The sequence below is a fragment of the Sinocyclocheilus anshuiensis genome, unplaced genomic scaffold, assembly GCF_001515605.1.
Source record: "Sinocyclocheilus anshuiensis isolate Anshui unplaced genomic scaffold, SAMN03320099.WGS_v1.1 scaffold145, whole genome shotgun sequence".
Taxonomy (NCBI): Eukaryota; Metazoa; Chordata; class Actinopteri; order Cypriniformes; family Cyprinidae; genus Sinocyclocheilus; species Sinocyclocheilus anshuiensis.
Window position 1 is genome coordinate 2,338,169 of NW_015537973.1, and position 17,300 is coordinate 2,355,468.

The 17,300-nt window shown below is 37.7% G+C and overlaps 1 protein-coding gene across 1 annotated transcript; it reads left to right on the forward strand.

Moving 5' to 3' along the window:
* Positions 1-11,766: 11,766 nt before the first annotated feature.
* LOC107671419 (GTPase IMAP family member 4-like) lies at positions 11,767-12,633 on the forward strand. Its single transcript, XM_016464337.1, has one exon. It carries the CDS (start codon positions 11,767-11,769, stop codon positions 12,631-12,633), a length of 867 nt encoding a protein of 288 aa, XP_016319823.1.
* Positions 12,634-17,300: the final 4,667 nt, after the last annotated feature.

Genomic DNA, 17,300 nt, shown 5'->3' on the forward strand with positions numbered 1-17,300 from the left:
ATGTGTGTTAAATAAATAAATGTATAGTAGTGTTGTGTGTTCCACGTTTAATGTCAAGTGTTTATGAAGCAGCTCCTGTGGGAGGTTGAACTTCCTTAGTTGGCGAAGGAAATACAGCATCTGCTGGGCCTTTTTAACAATGGACTCAATGTGAGTGTCCCACTTCAGGTCCTGAGAGATTGTGGTGCCCAGGAACCTGAATGACTCCACTGCAGACACAGTGCTGTCCATGACGGTGAGTCATGTGGGGGCGTGTTAGAACGAGCCGTTTTAGGTAGGCGTGGTTGACTCTTAACTTTTATAAAGAATATCTCTTTGGATTTGAGACTTTAGTCTTTGCAACTTTACAGATCTTCTTTATGCACCAAGAGCTTGTAACACTTAAAAGAGAAAGGAAAAATTGAAATCGCATCATATGACCCCTTTAAAACAGAGTCCGGGTGTTGTTGCTCTGTCTCTGTGATCAGATCAGCGAGTTTTTGTAAAGCCAGGCTCACGCGCGCTTGCAGAGGAATGTAGACACTCACGAGAATGAACGAGCAAAATTCCCGCGGTGAAATTGCGTCATGCAGGTTAAATAACTTATGTTTGAATAAGTACAGCATTTTCTTTACTCTAGCACTATGTCTGTAAAGGCTAATGTTTTTTGTGTGTTTGAAGAGCGGAGAAGAGTATAAGCATTTGCCGTCTAGTTGTAGCCAACATACTTTTGTACGTTTTAAATATCCTGTGCATATAGCACGTCATCATTTATATTATGAGATTTTGGCCAAGTGTATTAAACAACAAGAAAAACTAAGCACCCATAGCTACAATAAATGTTATAACCTGTATGTTGATGAAAGTGTATAATGCAGTGTACTTGCTGCCTCAGATACAGCCGTTCTAGTGAAAAACAAAACACAGATCTCCGTTATTCGCTGGTCAAAAACCTTGTTAACTCCATTTGAGCTTGATTTTCATAAAATGTTAGGTGCAATTGTGTCTGATAAAGCCACAATACTAACTCTGATGACACAGTGTTTAATTATTGAAAAATCACTTTTCCCTTTCTATCTTTTTTCCCCCATATTTCAGTGCTTCAGTTTGCCGTGGGATTATTTTATCAAGTTGTTCATAATATGTTTTAATATATCACCTTTGCCTTGATAGTGCCATATTGTAATGTTTAAATTACAGGTACTCCGTAGCAAATAAAGTTTAGTGTTCACTACAGGGTGCTAAATTTGGACCAGGCAAAGACTTTATTACATGTCACATTCACAAGCTATTAATGACACTTGAAAAATAAATGTGCCATATGAGATGAATAAATCCAAATAATGAAATTGTGGAAAAAATGCCTGGGCCTTGAATTCTGCTTTAATCACTACTTATTACATGTTTTCCCAGAACAACTGCTGGGAACAAAGCTGGCCTGAAGAGAGACCAATATGTAGAATGACAGTCACATGCCTTTCATAATTCGTCCCCTCCTCCAAGATTGCTTATCATCATTTCAGATTAATTTGGTTAGAGTGACAAAGGCAGGACAGGACCAACCAAAACATCTGCTTCATTCAGCTGGAACAAAAACAAAAGGATAGAAATCCATCTTCAAACAGTCATACAAAACAAAATCAAACTATAAACTTTAAAATAATGCATGTATTACTGAGTACATAAGCTACTAAAAGAGAGAGAAAGAGAGAGAGAGAGAGTTCCCTGCTGGAACAGTACTGTGAGGAATGGGCACTGACAATAAACCTGGACAAAACCAGAGTCATGGTGTTCCAGAAGAAGGCCAGGTCTCAGGGAAACAAATACCAGATACCAGGTACACTTACCTGGGCATTGAGATCTTGGCATTAGGGGCTTGTCCGTAAAGGCCTTTGAATGAGAAGGCTTGGAGGGCATTTTATGCCATAAAATCACGGTTTGGCCAATTAAAACTAAACTACCAATTAAAACATGGATTAAACTATATCACGCAATCATTAAACCAATTCTGATGTACGGGAAAGAAATTTGGGGACCAATATTAAAGTTTGAAAATTAGGATAAAATTTGAATAGAAAGAACACAACTGGAATTTGAAAAAAACAAAAAAAAATTCTAAGGCTGATGATACACTGGGCAACTTTTTGAGCAATGTTGCCTGGCAACTTTGGCAATGTTGCCGTCAATGGCAACCAGGGGCCTGTTTCATAAAACAAGTTTACCAAATAAGCCAGGCTTATTTCAGTTAAGTCTGACTAACTGAAATAAACCTGGCTTATTTGGTAAACTTGTTTTATGAAACAGCCCCCAGGTGAGACACAGGGCCCATGACTGATTTCAAGTATCCAAATAATTTGATTACAGAAATTTGTTACCCATTCTCAATGGAAAAGTGCCCAAGCAACATTGCTCAAAAAAAGTTGCCCGGCAAAATTGCTCAAAAAGTTGCCCCATGTATCATCAGCCTAAGGGTAAACAGAGGCACTTCTAATAATGCCTATAGGGCTGAACTGGGCTTATACACCTTAATCACTGAAATACAAAAAAGAAATCGCCTCAGTCAATCTGACACTGAATCTAGTAAATATAAAGCACTTCTTGCTAATGAAACCCACACAGTGTCTCATCCTCTAAATATACTCGTGCTTAAACTAATGAATGAAACTCAAGCTAAGTCTGACTCCAAAAACAAACCTAACATTCATAAAGAAATTGACAAGATTCTAAAGTATAGCTAATTATGATGAAAGATTAAAAAACATTTTTTTTACCTCCAAACCAAACTCCAGTGTTATTCGGCCCTAACCAGAACCACAAATGTGTTACTTATCAATTAAACAATTAAAGAAAAGAAAGACAAAGTCTTTCAAAATATTGACTCAGTGCCCATGACTTAGAAACAGATAGGAAGACATAAAAATTCCTGGATTCCTAAAGAACAGCGATTATGCAAACACTGTGACTTGAATCAAATAGAGGATGAGAAACACTTTCATCTTGTCTGTCCCAAGCACACCACTACAAGGGAAATATTTTCCCCACAATTTGCAGCATTGATTTTTTCATTCTTTACTCTAAATGACTCACAGAAACTCTAGCCTACTAAATACTTGGAGAGGATGACATGGCAGCCAAATTAGCTGCAAAATATGTATACACCATGCTGTTTTTATTCATTTATTTATTTAATTTTCTCTCATTCATTACTCATTTATTGCCTTCTTTATTACTTTGGTGGTGTAATTATATTGTGTGTGTTAGGTATACTTAAATGCTTTGGCAATACTATGATACAAATGTCATGCCAAATAAGAACTTGAACTTGAACTTGAGAGAGAGAGAGAGAGAGAGAGAGAGAGAGAGAGAGAGCCCTTGGGCATGGTGGTGAGCGCCTGGTAAACTCCAGCAGCCCCTCACTGCAGAACAAAGATCCAGGGGGCGGGGTTGGATCCACATCTAGGGGGTGGAGATGGTAGGTTTAGGGGTGGAGACGGGTGGGTTTAGGGATCAGGGGGTGGAGACGGGTAGGTTTAGGTATATGTAAGGTGGGAGGAGTTGGATCTGGATCCAACCTCGCCCCCTGGATCTTGTGTTCTGCAGTGAGGACCATCTCGGTAAACTTCCTGGAAGTTGGAACAGGCACCACGAAATCACAGCGTTCTAACATACATACGAAACACAGTGTGCTTCTCATTTCTTATTTGTGCATCCTCGTTTCCGAGGGAAAGATACACCTGTGTATCATCGCTCAAGACTCCTCACGAACTCCTCGTTTCTCGTCTCCTTGAGAACTGAGATGCCCTTCAAAGATGGCTGAGTTCGGTTTCCGTGTTACGAGCTGGAGGACAGGAGAGTGGAGTGAGAAAACGAGTGTCAATTTGAGTATTGAGACGCACCTATAGACTACGTTTTTATTCCATGGTCCTTGGAATATCGCATTCAACAAATCTGCCGCCGTCTACATCTGTTGAAAAGTCAGTTAAAACTGTTGGCACATGTGACAGTTCACAGCGCATCCTGTCTTCATCCATAACACCGACGAAGAGAAACTGTCCTAACAACTGCACGAATAGGCTATCTCCGCGTGTAACAGTGAGTAACAGTAGCTTATAAGTTCTTTAAGTTATAAGTTCTGCAGTTGTAGGGGAGACCGGGAGAGTTGTAAACACGGGTCAGTTGCTACACTGTCAGTTTGACAAGCCTGTAAAAAAAGAGCTGTGATGTCATCATCAGTATCCAGTATTGTCAACTCAGCAACTGTTCTCGCTAGATTTAGCGACTTTTCAGACCCCTTCATCGACAAATCTACAAGCTTTATTAGTTTCTGAGACTCGCCGCAGTCGCCGGTACTGCCGCACGAGCACGAGGTCTTGCTTTCCCAGCGCGCACACACCTCTCTGTACCCAGAGTTAAAATTTTACATGCAGGTATAGCCGAAATCACAGTACAGCCGTTGTCTTTAACTAATTCTAATGTGTATCTTATTCGTCATGCGACGGCTCCATTATAAACCAGGATTTTAGTGCAGATAACATCTTGGAGAGCTGGTTATGTAGCCTAGTCTTAAAGGGCCGCGTTTCAGTCACTATTCATATTCATCCCATTGTCTGACAACAGAAACAAAAATATATCAATGACAGCAGAGAATTTGGCTGCATTGAAATACAGTAGGCCTATGTGAGCACAGAGAGGCAAACAAATGTAAAAGGCATAAAGGAATGACGCAATGACCATGCTAATTCACATATGACGTCATCTAGCGACATTTAACGACTTTTCAAGCAGGCTTTAGCTTTTACAGGCTTTAGCTTTTTTCAGGCTTTTACTTTCCATTGAAAGAAGTTGGCAACAGTGTAGGCTATCATACATTCACATCACAGTGTATCATACACTCCCATAACATTGAGCTTACGGGAGAAGTGGTATGTGACTATGATAAACATCGTAGATTTTATGACCAAAAACAATTTTTTTTTAAATTAAGATTATTTATTTGCATAGCATTGTAGATTTCACTTACATTACCTAAAGTTGCCATTTCTCCAGTTTAACTTGATGCAATTGCTTTCATGCTATGCCTATGCCATAATGGAATTTAATGATCTGTTTTTGACGTTCTGCTGGTCATTATGGGTGCTTGATATACAGTCTGGCAGTCTGACAGGTCATCAAAATGTTGAACTTGACATATGATGTAATACATTTGAAATCACCACATTATATGGGTTTTAGCAGGGGTTTTCAGCACGGAGGGCTGCCTTTCTTGAGCATGTTCAAGGGCACATTAAATTAGAGCCCTGCACGGGCCTCAAATATAGGCCCTAGCCCGGCCCTGGCCCGAGACGCTCAGGCTCTAGCCCGGCCCTTGTGCGACAGCTCATCAGAATTCTTGGCCCGAGTCCGACCTGAGCCCATCTATATTTGACAAATTTATATTTATAAAATCCGTAAAAATGCATTTCTCTCTAAAGGCGTGTCCAATGAGGAGATGGCGAGTCAGGATCGTCATCTTCATCTTTGCGACACGGACTCAGAAAACACTAATTTATTAATAAATAATTCAAATATCTCCTTACTATTTCCCCCCGACACATTAATGGTAATTACTTTTGCGGCACTCTTTAGCCTATTGCGTGCGTTTTTTGCTGTCATGTGCAAGGATATGTTTGCAGATTTTGCACTGCACATGACCAATTGACTCACTGTTTGGCGTGGTAATCAAATCAAAACTCTTCCAAAATGCAACTTTTCCCGAAGCATTGGGAACTTTTAGTAACTCCCCACGCTCCAACTTCTCCCTGATGCTCTGCATGGTCAACTGTCACCTGTATGCTAATGCGTGCGTATATGCGTTGCGTATTAGCAGCCCCACCCCTTTTTAAAATAGCCAATAGCGTTCTTTTATATCACAGCTTGAGCTAGAGCAGTTCAGAGCTGTTGAACTCTGTAAAGCCGCATTTGACAGGGTATGCCAGCCACAATCTCATCCATATTGCTATAAAATATAGCATTCTGTGTAGAATTCAAATAGCTCCGATACATTTTGTGGTCTGCGCCGACTCGCGCGTGTGATCCGCTCCATGCTATCGTGTCTCTGGACCGGAGCAGAGTGTGTGTGCGGTGCGGTGGTTAGCGTGACACAGTGCGAAACCAGACTTCTTTTTTTAGTCAATGGAAAGCATATTTACACTGAATCGTTCCCTGTCCCCTATATAGTGCACTACGTGCCATTCACTGTACAGAAAATACTAATTCTGTGGACAAGTGACTGATTTCAGCCGCGGCTTCAGCGTCTATTTTATAGTGTAGGGGGCGGGCGCTTCGGATTCTAGAGAGCATTTGATTGGACAGAAAGTTTGATGAGAAGCTGAAGTACGATGAGCCATTTTGGCGGAAGTGACGAACTGCAAGCTTTGAATGCTTATAACGTCTAAATGCGAATTTTGTCACTGTTTTGGAGCACACTGCCTTATAGATAACCTTAAGACTAACATTGATACTAACACCCAAAAAAATTTAATTTTGATTTCATGGGGACTTTAATATGGCGAGTGGTGAAGTGAGTCTTCAGTACGAGGAAGCACCACCGTCTTTCAAATCTGTGGTGTGGGGACATTTTGGTTTTGATTTTGAGTGTAATACAGTGGGGAAAAAATGGCAAACAAAAAAATGACTCTTTCCGAGCATTGTTTTACACAACCTACTCAAATGGAAACACTTCAAACTTGATTGCACATCTGCGGCGCCATCACCTAGCAGTATCACTGTATGAAAGCAGGACAGCAGAGCAGTCATCCAAAAAGTGTTTATTGCCAAAGATTTGCAGCTGTTTTCGGTGAGATTACAGACTACTGTCTCACACATTGTTCAGTACTGAGATAATTCTCGACCTCTATGAAAAGACATGCAACAGCATCGTAGATGAATTGGCTAAAGCACAGAGCCTTGCTCTGGCTACAGATAGTTGGACATTGTGGGCAACAGAGAGTTATCTCACTGTTACTGTTCACTATATGTCCTTGGGAAATAAAGAGTGCAGTACTCCAAATCCGTCCCCTGTATGAAAGTCATACAAGTGCTCATTTGGCAGAAGAGTTTACAAATGCAGTGAATATGTGGAAGTTGGGGAGGCCAAACATGTTACTCCCAGTAACCACAGATAATGCTGCAAATACTGTGAATGCAATGCATGAAGCTGATGGGCTGGGGCCACGGATAGGTTGCTTAGCACGTGTTGTAAACCTCGCAGCCAAGAAGCCTTGTGGGGAGGGTCAGAAAAATAGTGACTTTTTTCACAAAAGCACCACAACCAATCATGTTTTGACTGTGAAGCAGGAGATGTTAAACTTGCCCAGACACAAATTAATTCATGATGTCACAACTCGGTGGAATTCAATAAATTACATGTTGGAAAGATACACAGAACAGAGGCCCGTCACCTATTCTGCCTTACTGGACAAAAAGGTGTCTGTCAAGAACATAGCAATGTTGAATGACAGTGAACAGAAACTGGCAGAAGAACCTATTCAGGTCCTCAAACCACTGAAAACACTGACAAGTCTCTTGATCAGTGTAACAAGGCACATTATATCGATGATCCTTCCCTTAAAGAGATCTCAAATCCATGGCACCAGGAGTTCAGGACAGTGCAACAGTCAGAGAAGCCAAAGCAGCAATTACAAATAACCTGGCAAGGCGGTACACTGAACCTGAACTTCATGATTACCTCCAGCCCTGGACCCCAGGATTAAAACCTGCCATACTTTGATGACAACTCTCTTGATAGGCTCATCATCATCAAGAGAAATTCTGGAGCATGAACAGCAGGTACTATTTGATTATATTTTTTGTTAACTGTATGTGATTTTCATATGTTACAAAGGAGATGGCTGTGGTTCTGAGGTGTGTATGCAGGTGTGTGCATCTGTGTGGGGGAGAAGCAGTTATACTAAGTGATCTTTCCCTTTGATACACAGGCTCTAGCACAGAAACCTGTGCCCTCCACAGAGGAAGAAAATCCATCCTCTCCCCCTCCCGAAGAAGACCACAGGGGCAGAGGTATTTGAGGAGCTTTTCAGAACAGAGGAACAACAGACCAGGCCCTTTCACTTAGGAGGAATTCACCATATACAAGTTAGCAGACAATATTCATGAGGATGCTGATCCATTCTTGTGGTGGGAAACAAATGAATGAAGTTCCCCCATGTAGCAAAAGTTGCACAATGACACCTCTGTGTCCCAGGTACCTCTGCTGCGAGTGAAGTGTAAACTGCCCTTACCTTGCTGCAGACAATGTTGGCAATGTGGGCTTATCTTTTTACAGAAAAACCTCAAAATACAGGAATATATAGTTGACTGAAGTGAAATTGCACTTTACATTCTAAATGAAGGCTAACTGTACTAAAGTGCTGGTAAATTTCATTGAGATGTTTAATTTATGTTTACTGAAGTACTGGTATGTTTGTATGAAATGGTCAATTTATGTTTACATGTATGCTCATTTTCAAAATGTAGGAATTCATGTGTCAGCTGTGTGTTGCCAATGTTAAGAAGCACTTTTTTGTTCTGGAAGTGTTCATTTATCTATTTATTTATTAAAATAAAGAAAGAGTATTTTAATAATAATAGTATTTTTTCATCTTATCCTATTACTGTTACTGTGCCATCAGAACCAAACAGAAACTAAATGTTTGCTAACTGAACTGTGGGCTAACTGTATTGTTGCGTCCCTAGTAAGGTGTTTTATGTATAGAAACACTGTGATAGCAGTTAGGGCCACATGCTGTATGTTTTGTTCAAATAGTTAGAGTACGTTAGCTAGAAAGGATAAGTCTTTTATATTTTTCTTATTCATCAGAGGCCTTCCTGAGCTTGAGTGTTTTTTAATGTTCTGTGATTTGATGCCACTCCCCTTGATTGTTTTGTACTTCATTTTGCTTTCATTGCTGCATTGTTTATATAAATAAATAGGTTTATTATTGCATTGTACCTTCAGTGTCATTTTTGTCCTAGCACATGCATAATAATTTATACAAAATTTGAATGTTACTCTTCTTAAACTCCTCCAACTGTGGGTCTCTGTAGGTCGTAATTAGCCATTTATCAAATTATGAGAGATCTTGACATCTTTCTAATTTGAACAAGTATAGTTCCTATTAAACTACTGTTAAACTGATGGTTTGAGAGAATAAATAGGCTTAAATAAAAACAGTCATTTAGTCATTCATTCTATGCCTTTGCCTAGATTGCTGTCAATGTTTACATATGGGTTGACAGTTTATTTTAATAAATATCAAAATTGTTAAATGTGTGGATAATACCTCACACCTGCTTGAACACTTTACAGTTGGTTGTGTGTATTCTATGTACATCTGCACAAGAATATCTAAAGCTTTTTCTGTCCCTACTAGGCAGAATTACTCTGCAACATGCATTAGACTGATTTGCCATTAAATGTGCGGCTAGTAGAGGATAGTGAATCTAGTGGAGGATTGAGAAGATGGATCAGCTTTTAGGATCTGTATGTACAATAATGCAATAGTTGCATTAGTGTATTTAGGTTTGAATTAAGTATGGCTTTGTGTGTTTATGAGGTAGAGAGAGTTGGAGAAAAATCCAGTAGAGTATGCTGAATATTAATAGCAATTAGGCACTAATAGGCTTTCTGGATTTCCCATCATCCCACCTAACCAGCGAGAATCCAGAACAAAAATTGAAAATGAAGTTCTACATGCATTTCTGCTTTGTTTCCTGTATGGATGGCAGTCAACAGCATGTTGTCACTTATTGTGAGACTTAGAGAAGAAGGTGCAGTTTACTGGAGGCACAGTAGGTGAAAACACCGATAAATTAAATGGAAATGTCAAGGATTGCATTTATTTGGAGTTGGGAGAATGTCAGATGAATCACACAAGGAAATAAACACACAACAGTAGGCAATGGGACAACGGAATGGAAGAACAAGAAGTTCAACAAGGAGAAAACACAGGTAAGCAATCCACTTGTGAGTATACAAAGGCCCATAGAATCCTTGCAATTACACAGTAAAGAGACCAGACAATGTGTGTGTGACACTGGCAGTCTTTAATTGCAGGAAGATGAGGAGCAGTTGTGGTTCATTAGTCCGGGGAGAGCAAGCAGAGTGTCCATGGAGTAGGATGTGAGACACGTGATACATGAATATAAACAAGTCTATCAGGTTTACGTCTGGTAACACAACAGAGAAAACGAAACTCTTCTTAGAGAAAAGGACAACGCAGCCTAGCAGTAGAAACTCAGATGCTGATTATTTGCTCCCACAATGAAAGGTGAGAGTGAGCATGCAAACGTGCAATGATGTAATCTTATGTTTAGTGTGCTTAACCCTAAATTTTGATACATTTCTGATACACCTTGGATTGAAGTAGAAGTAGAGTTGGTGTCAATAAGGAAATATGTGCTATAGAAAGCACATTTGGAGTTACTCAAGTAATACAAGATAAACAAGGAATAGTGGCATAAACAAAAAAGGTTTGAATGATTGATAACTAGCTCAAGACATTGAAACAAGTAGATAACCAGGTGAAATACTATAATCATATTTGAATACTTTGTAATTCACTGTAAAATTGTTGCTTTTATTTAATAAAACATATTCATCAAATGCCTGGGTTTTACTCATAATTTAAACTCAAGAGCAACAGTTCTGACCTCACTTTCTCAATAGCTATGGATTCCAATGAGACATCTAATGGACAAAAATCAAATATGTCAAGGGGCTCAACTTTTTTGAACTACTTGCCACCTGCACTACTTATCTTTGTTGGATTACTGGTGCACCAGGTATGTACTGTTAATTTAAATTAATGACAGATGCAGGGAGCATAGCATTGCCAATATAGAGAGCTTTACAGGAAATAGAGAGGGAAATTTACCCAGTAGTCATTGTGCACCACCTAAGTGCTACAATAAGTTTATCTAAAATAAATGGAATGAAATTAGGTCTCTTGCGATTTTAAAGAGTTTGATGAATCTCAGCCATTTGCAGGTATAAAGTGCACAACATAGTTATTACAAAGTTCATTCAATCATCATGACCATGAGTTACATAACAGTTAAAAAGACATGAATTTCACATAAAAGATCATAACAGAAATCTGCCACCTAATTTATGTTTTCTTGGATATTACAAATATAATTATTTAATTCTAATATATATTTTAAATACACATGTATTATGTATATACATTTATATATATTTAAAGTTAATATTATATTTACTTTCCTCAAATTACTATGCTATTATAGCCTCTAATCTATGCAAATGTGCGTTTCATCTATGCATGTTGCAAGTGAAGTGAATTTTGACAGATGTCCACTACTTAGTGAGGAAGCAGTGAACATTACAAAGAGGCATTGCCAGTTAGTATCTACATGGCTGTATTTTTGATGTTTGTCTTAAAGAGTCTATTTCATTTGAGCTGCACACCTGTGTTCTATAATAATTAATAAAATGAATGCTTAATTTTATTACTTCTGTTTGAAGATTAAAAATGTGTTGAAAACATGAATGTAATGCGATGTATGTGAAACAATGTATAATATTATGTATTATATCTTTCAGATGCATGTGCAACAAAATCACAATTTGAATGATTTAGGTACTGTTGTTTTCTTGAAAATATTGATATTATTATATGATAAGTATTATAATTATTAGATATTATCACTTATTTATACATTTAGACTGAAAAAGAATAGTAATAACTGTGTATAATCCATATATAATGTATGTACATTGCACAGTATATGAACAATCAAATTCCTATTAATCATCCAGATGAACCGCTCCGGATTCTTTTGGTTGGAATGACAGGGGCAGGAAGAAGTGCAACAGGAAACACTATCTTGGGGGAAAAAGTATTTAAATCAGAGTTATCCTCCTCCTCTGTGACTAAGCAATGTGAAAAAAATAATGCAACGGTAAATGGAAGAAATGTATTAGTTATTGACACTCCGGGTCTGTTTGATACCAGCCTAACTAAAGATGAGGTGATCAACAGAATTAAACTCTGTATCCCTCTCTCTGCTCCTGGTCCACATGTCTTCTTAGTTGTGGTTCAGCTGGGCAGATTCACTGATGAAGAGGCAGAAGCTGTTAGGATCATTCAAGCTGTTTTTGGTGAGGAATCCTCCACATACACCATGGCACTGTTCACTCATGGAGATCGATTAAAGGGCAGAAACATTCACAAATTTGTGCGTAACAGTCCAAAACTGCTCAGTTTCATCAAAACATGTGGTGGAAGATTCCATGTGTTTAATAATGAAGAAAATAATCCAGAACAGGTCAATCAGTTGTTTGAACAGATTGACAAAATAGTCACTGGGAATGGTGGTCAACATTACACTAATGAGATGCTTGACAGAGAGAAAGAATTTGAGGCAGAAAAAGGTCATATCCTGAAAGAGAATGAGGAGCAGAGACAGAAGAAAACAGAAACTCTGAGGGTTACATCTGAAGGTGAAGCTTTTGAAAAAGCAAAAGAAAAACTGGACAGTGAATATGAACAGCAGGCACGATGGCAAGCTGAGAAAAATGTTCGTATGCAAAATGGTGGGTTCTCTTTTCTTAATAATGTAATAACTTTTTTTCAAAAGAAACTTAAATCTTGAAAAGAGCAAGGAAAACATTTCACTCAGATCAGGTGGAATCACATGCACTAAACTCCCTGCTAAACTAAAATTTAAATTAATAAAATATGCAGCGCTCAGCAACAAAGACATAATGGAGATGTAGAAACTTGGCAAAATGTTCCTGGCCTTTGCATGTATTGTTTTATGTACTGAAACATTCTGCCACAATGTATATTCAGGGATAAATACATATGATACATTATGTGTTTGTGTATATAAAGTTTAGGACCTTTTCTAGGTTCTTTAATCATAAACTAGGACTGAATGAGAATGCAAAACAATGTGAACCAGGACAGGTTCTTCTTTTTTTGTCTACGAAGTGCACAATGCAGGAGCATGATGTAGCAGTCACATGACTGGTGTTATCAATTTTCCCCTAGGCCTTTCTCACAAAAATCAGAAATGATGTAATGCAGGGCTGGTTTGCAATGGGCTTATTCCTATGTTATATTAGTATACTCTTTTCTCATGAAACACTTTTAACCTTTTCTGTTTTGTCTGTTTTCCTAGCTGTTTTTAATTACAAAGAAATAAAATGTTACTTGTTTGTCACTCATATAGTTCCTGATAATATGTCAATTTTTTGACTTGTTTAACAAAAGTTTTGAAAGAAAGTCTTAATGAAAAGAAGTTTGCTTTTATTCAGGGAGACATTGTGAGAGTTAAAGACAAAGAGAAGGAATTTAGAACTAAAGTAAGGATGCAAAAGAATGAATAGAGCTGAACAGAAATGTTATACAGGAAATGTAAAAAACAAGCATAGGAAGGATTGTAAGTAATGATGGCGAGAGAGAAAGGGTACAACAAAAGGTACAAATTGAAGATTATGTAAGGTTTGTTAATGAATGTAATCATTTTAGAATAGTTTTGATTCTACGGATGCTAAAATGAACAATGGAGAATTCCAGTGGGTCCAGAACTCTTGCTAGCAGGAATTGGCTGCATGTTTAGCTCATATTAGTGTTAATAAAGCACCAGGTCCTGATGGTCTAAAGGGGGAGGGTTTTAAAAGTATGTGGACATCAGCTTAAGGGGCTCCTTTTACACAGCTATTTCAGACATTACTGAATGAGTATACTGTACAGTCCCACATTTGTGGAAAATATCCACAGTAATACTTATCCCCAAGACATCGGGGGCAACATTACACTCTTAAAAAATAAAGGTGCTTCACGATGCCATAGAAGAACCTTTTTTTCTAAATGGTTCCATAAAGAACCTTTAACATCTGAAGAACCTTTCTGTTTCACAAAAGGTTCTTTGTGGCGAAAGAAGGTACTTCAGATTATAAAAAGGTAAGAAAGAGATGGTTCATTAAAGAACCTTTGACTGAATGGTTCTTCTATGGCATCGCTGTGAAGAACCTTTTAAGCACCTTTATTTTTAAGAGTGTACCTAAAAATTACAGGCCATTTTCTTTGACCTCAGTTCTGTGACCTACAATACTTTTGACCTCAGTAACCAATAACCTACAAATTAAAAGCAATACAGCTGGTCTTGGTGCAACTTTGTTCAAAGAGTCAATTTATTTCAAAAATATTATGGCCTTGAAGATTGGTGTAAAATGAAAGCCAGGTTAAGGAAGTTAAGATTAAATGGTCAGGTTGTTGAGACTGGAAAGTTTTGAATATATGGGCATATATTTGGATAAAAGGTTGAGTTTTAATGAGAACGTAGACAGTATTTGTAGGAAAGCAACTGAAAGGTTGTTTGTTATGCAGAAATAAGAAAGTGTTTTGATGTTAGTCAACAAGTCTTAGAAATGGTATATAAAAGGCATGATGAGATTCGCAATCGCGAACAGACCAAAGGGGCCCCTGCTCCCTACCTCGCACTGGGCCCCGCCCCAGCTTGGGATGGCCCTGATTACATGTCATTTTCATGTGCAATAAATGACACATTGGACAGTAAATAAGTTATATGGCATGCATAACTCTAATTATTGAAAATGTGAAGAAAAAATGCCTGAGAAAATGCGTTTGGTTTTGAATCCTGCACCACTCGTGGCATATTTTTTCCAGAACTACTGTTGGGAACACAGCTAGCCAATCCATGTTTGTTTAGCTGATGGCTAATTTGAACTAAACAGAGATGTGCTACATTTGTGATTGGAATGACACATATCTGTCTATAATATACTAAAACAAGCACCATGCAACATACAGAATTTTAATGTTACTTTCCTTAAACCCCTAATCTTCTCAACCTTCACTGTCAAGCACACTACAACAGACTGTGGACAGATGGGCAATTGCACCTGTGGGTGAGCCCACTCAATGGACTACATTAACCAGGCTGGTTCAACTGGTGGACCAGCATGTTTTTAGACTAGTCCCTTACATGCACATTTGGTAACATAGCATCTGTCAAAACCATCAATTTCATCTGCACAGAAGAGAAGCCATAGCATGACTATGCAAGTAACATGCAGGGTTTTTTTTTTTGTTTGATTTTTTATGTTTTTTTGCTTCAACCACTAGTATGCCATTGCAAATTTAGCGCAGTGAATCTTTGGTCTGTCTCAGGACTGAATACATTTTAAACAGGAGGACTGATGAAAAAAACAAAACAAACAAAACAACGGTATTATCGTGCAGTAGCGCTTTATACTCTGTAGATGACAGTCTACACCAGGTAGCTGGTTAAGGCTAGAAGGGATACGGCACTACTGGACATCAATACATCGTAATTATTGTCACACTGTACAACAATAATTACTATTTTTTCATTATTGTAAGGGGTAGGTTTAGGGTTGGGGTAGGTGTAGACGTTAATAAAACACAATCTAATAGGTAGAAAATTTAATTTCATTGTTCGTTTCCGGTCGGAGCTGTATCCCTTCTAGCCACAACGTAGCCCTTCAAAAGAAAGCCTAGCAACTTTTTGCAGAGAAAGGAAAAAAAAAATGGAAACCCAGTTTACATTTATCCGGTTAAACGTTAGGTAAAAGTCCCTTCAGATCCCCAAAGCAAAAGGAACTGCTAATATAGCCTACATTCACGAGGTGCTATAGTAGGCCTAGGTTCTACTGAAAAATCATGATCCGAACGTTTTAAAAGATGAAAGATTTGCTATAAACGAATAATGCTCATAAACACTTGTTGAGTGAAAACAGTATTCAGTAGGCCTACATCAAGACACAGATACTCACACAATGTGTTCCTCAGCTGTATTTAAAGCACTAGCAAAGAGTGCTGGTGTAAAACGAATAAAAGCTTAATGGGGAATACTTGCATAAAAAAAATAAATATGTATATAATAGAACAACTGAAATATTCTCATAATAACTTATCTATAGATTACATTGGGGTAATGGATTTTTTATTTTTTAAATTTGCATGTAATGTCAGAGCTGTGGTGCACAGTGTTGCCAACTTAGCAATTTTGTTGCTAAATTTAGCAACTTTTCAGACTACCCTAGCAACTTTTTCCCCCCAAAAGCACCTAGCAACAAATTTAGCTGTTTTTAAAATTTATTTGACAACTTTGTAGCAACTTTTTATAAGTGACTCAAATGATAAAAAGGCATTTACCATTTAAATTTTTTAATTAATTATTATTATTATTATTATTATTAAATTCCACAAAAAGAGGAAACCAAATATGCCTAGCAGTACACACATCACGTGAATTAAATTAGATGCTATATGCAGTTGTTTACTTTAATAATAGGCTAATAATAATTGAATAATTGTTCATTTAAGAAACACTTTGTTAGTAGCCTGTACCTCCGATTGTTGATCAGTTAGTACACTGAAAAATATCCGGAAAAATGGAGAAGGTAGCTACTAGTAATTTTCCAGGACATTATCCGTTGTAACCCTGTAACCCGAAAACACGAAATACAATGCGTAATTAAAAATGCAGGTAAAAAGCCTGTGGAAAAAAAACAATACAGAAAATTCCTTCATATTAACATAGTAGATTGTGCCCTATTTTTACAGACTTTTTAGATTGTAGCATACTAACTACTAAAAAAACTGCTTAAAAGTATAATTGTTCAGAATGTGTAGTTTTACTTGTCTACTTGCTAATAACATTTTTAAAAAAATTGTAATCATTCAAAAATGTATAGGTTTTCAATAATTCAATGTATTTAAAAATAGTTATTTATATTTTAATATTATATCATGCATTTATATTATTTTACGAACAAATCTAAATGAGCATATCTAAAATATATTTTTTGCTGAGATTTGATGTAGTGACAATTTTGTGTCATGATTACATAATGATGTCATCGCGCAATGACATCACAATGTCATTTAGCAACTTTTAGCAACAAATCAACCTTCCTTTATCAACTTCCCATCAAAATTAGTTGGCAGCACTGGTGGTGCAGCAGTTCTTAACATAGAGGACATCCAAACTGCAACATGTCCAACCCACTTCTGCCCCATCTCCCTGTTTCCTCTTCACTGCATTTGTTATTTAGCAAAAGAAAATAATAATGATTGAATGTCATTCATCTTTTATGAGCATTGGCAAATTTTGAATGTATAGCACAATGTATTTTCTTCTTTTTTTTTAAAGTGCAGAGGCAGAGCATTTCTCCTGGACCATCAGCAATGACCTCAAAGTCATGGATCCCATCTTTCTCTACAATACTTCTGTTGCTTTGTGCAATTGTTGCTGCTGTTGCAATA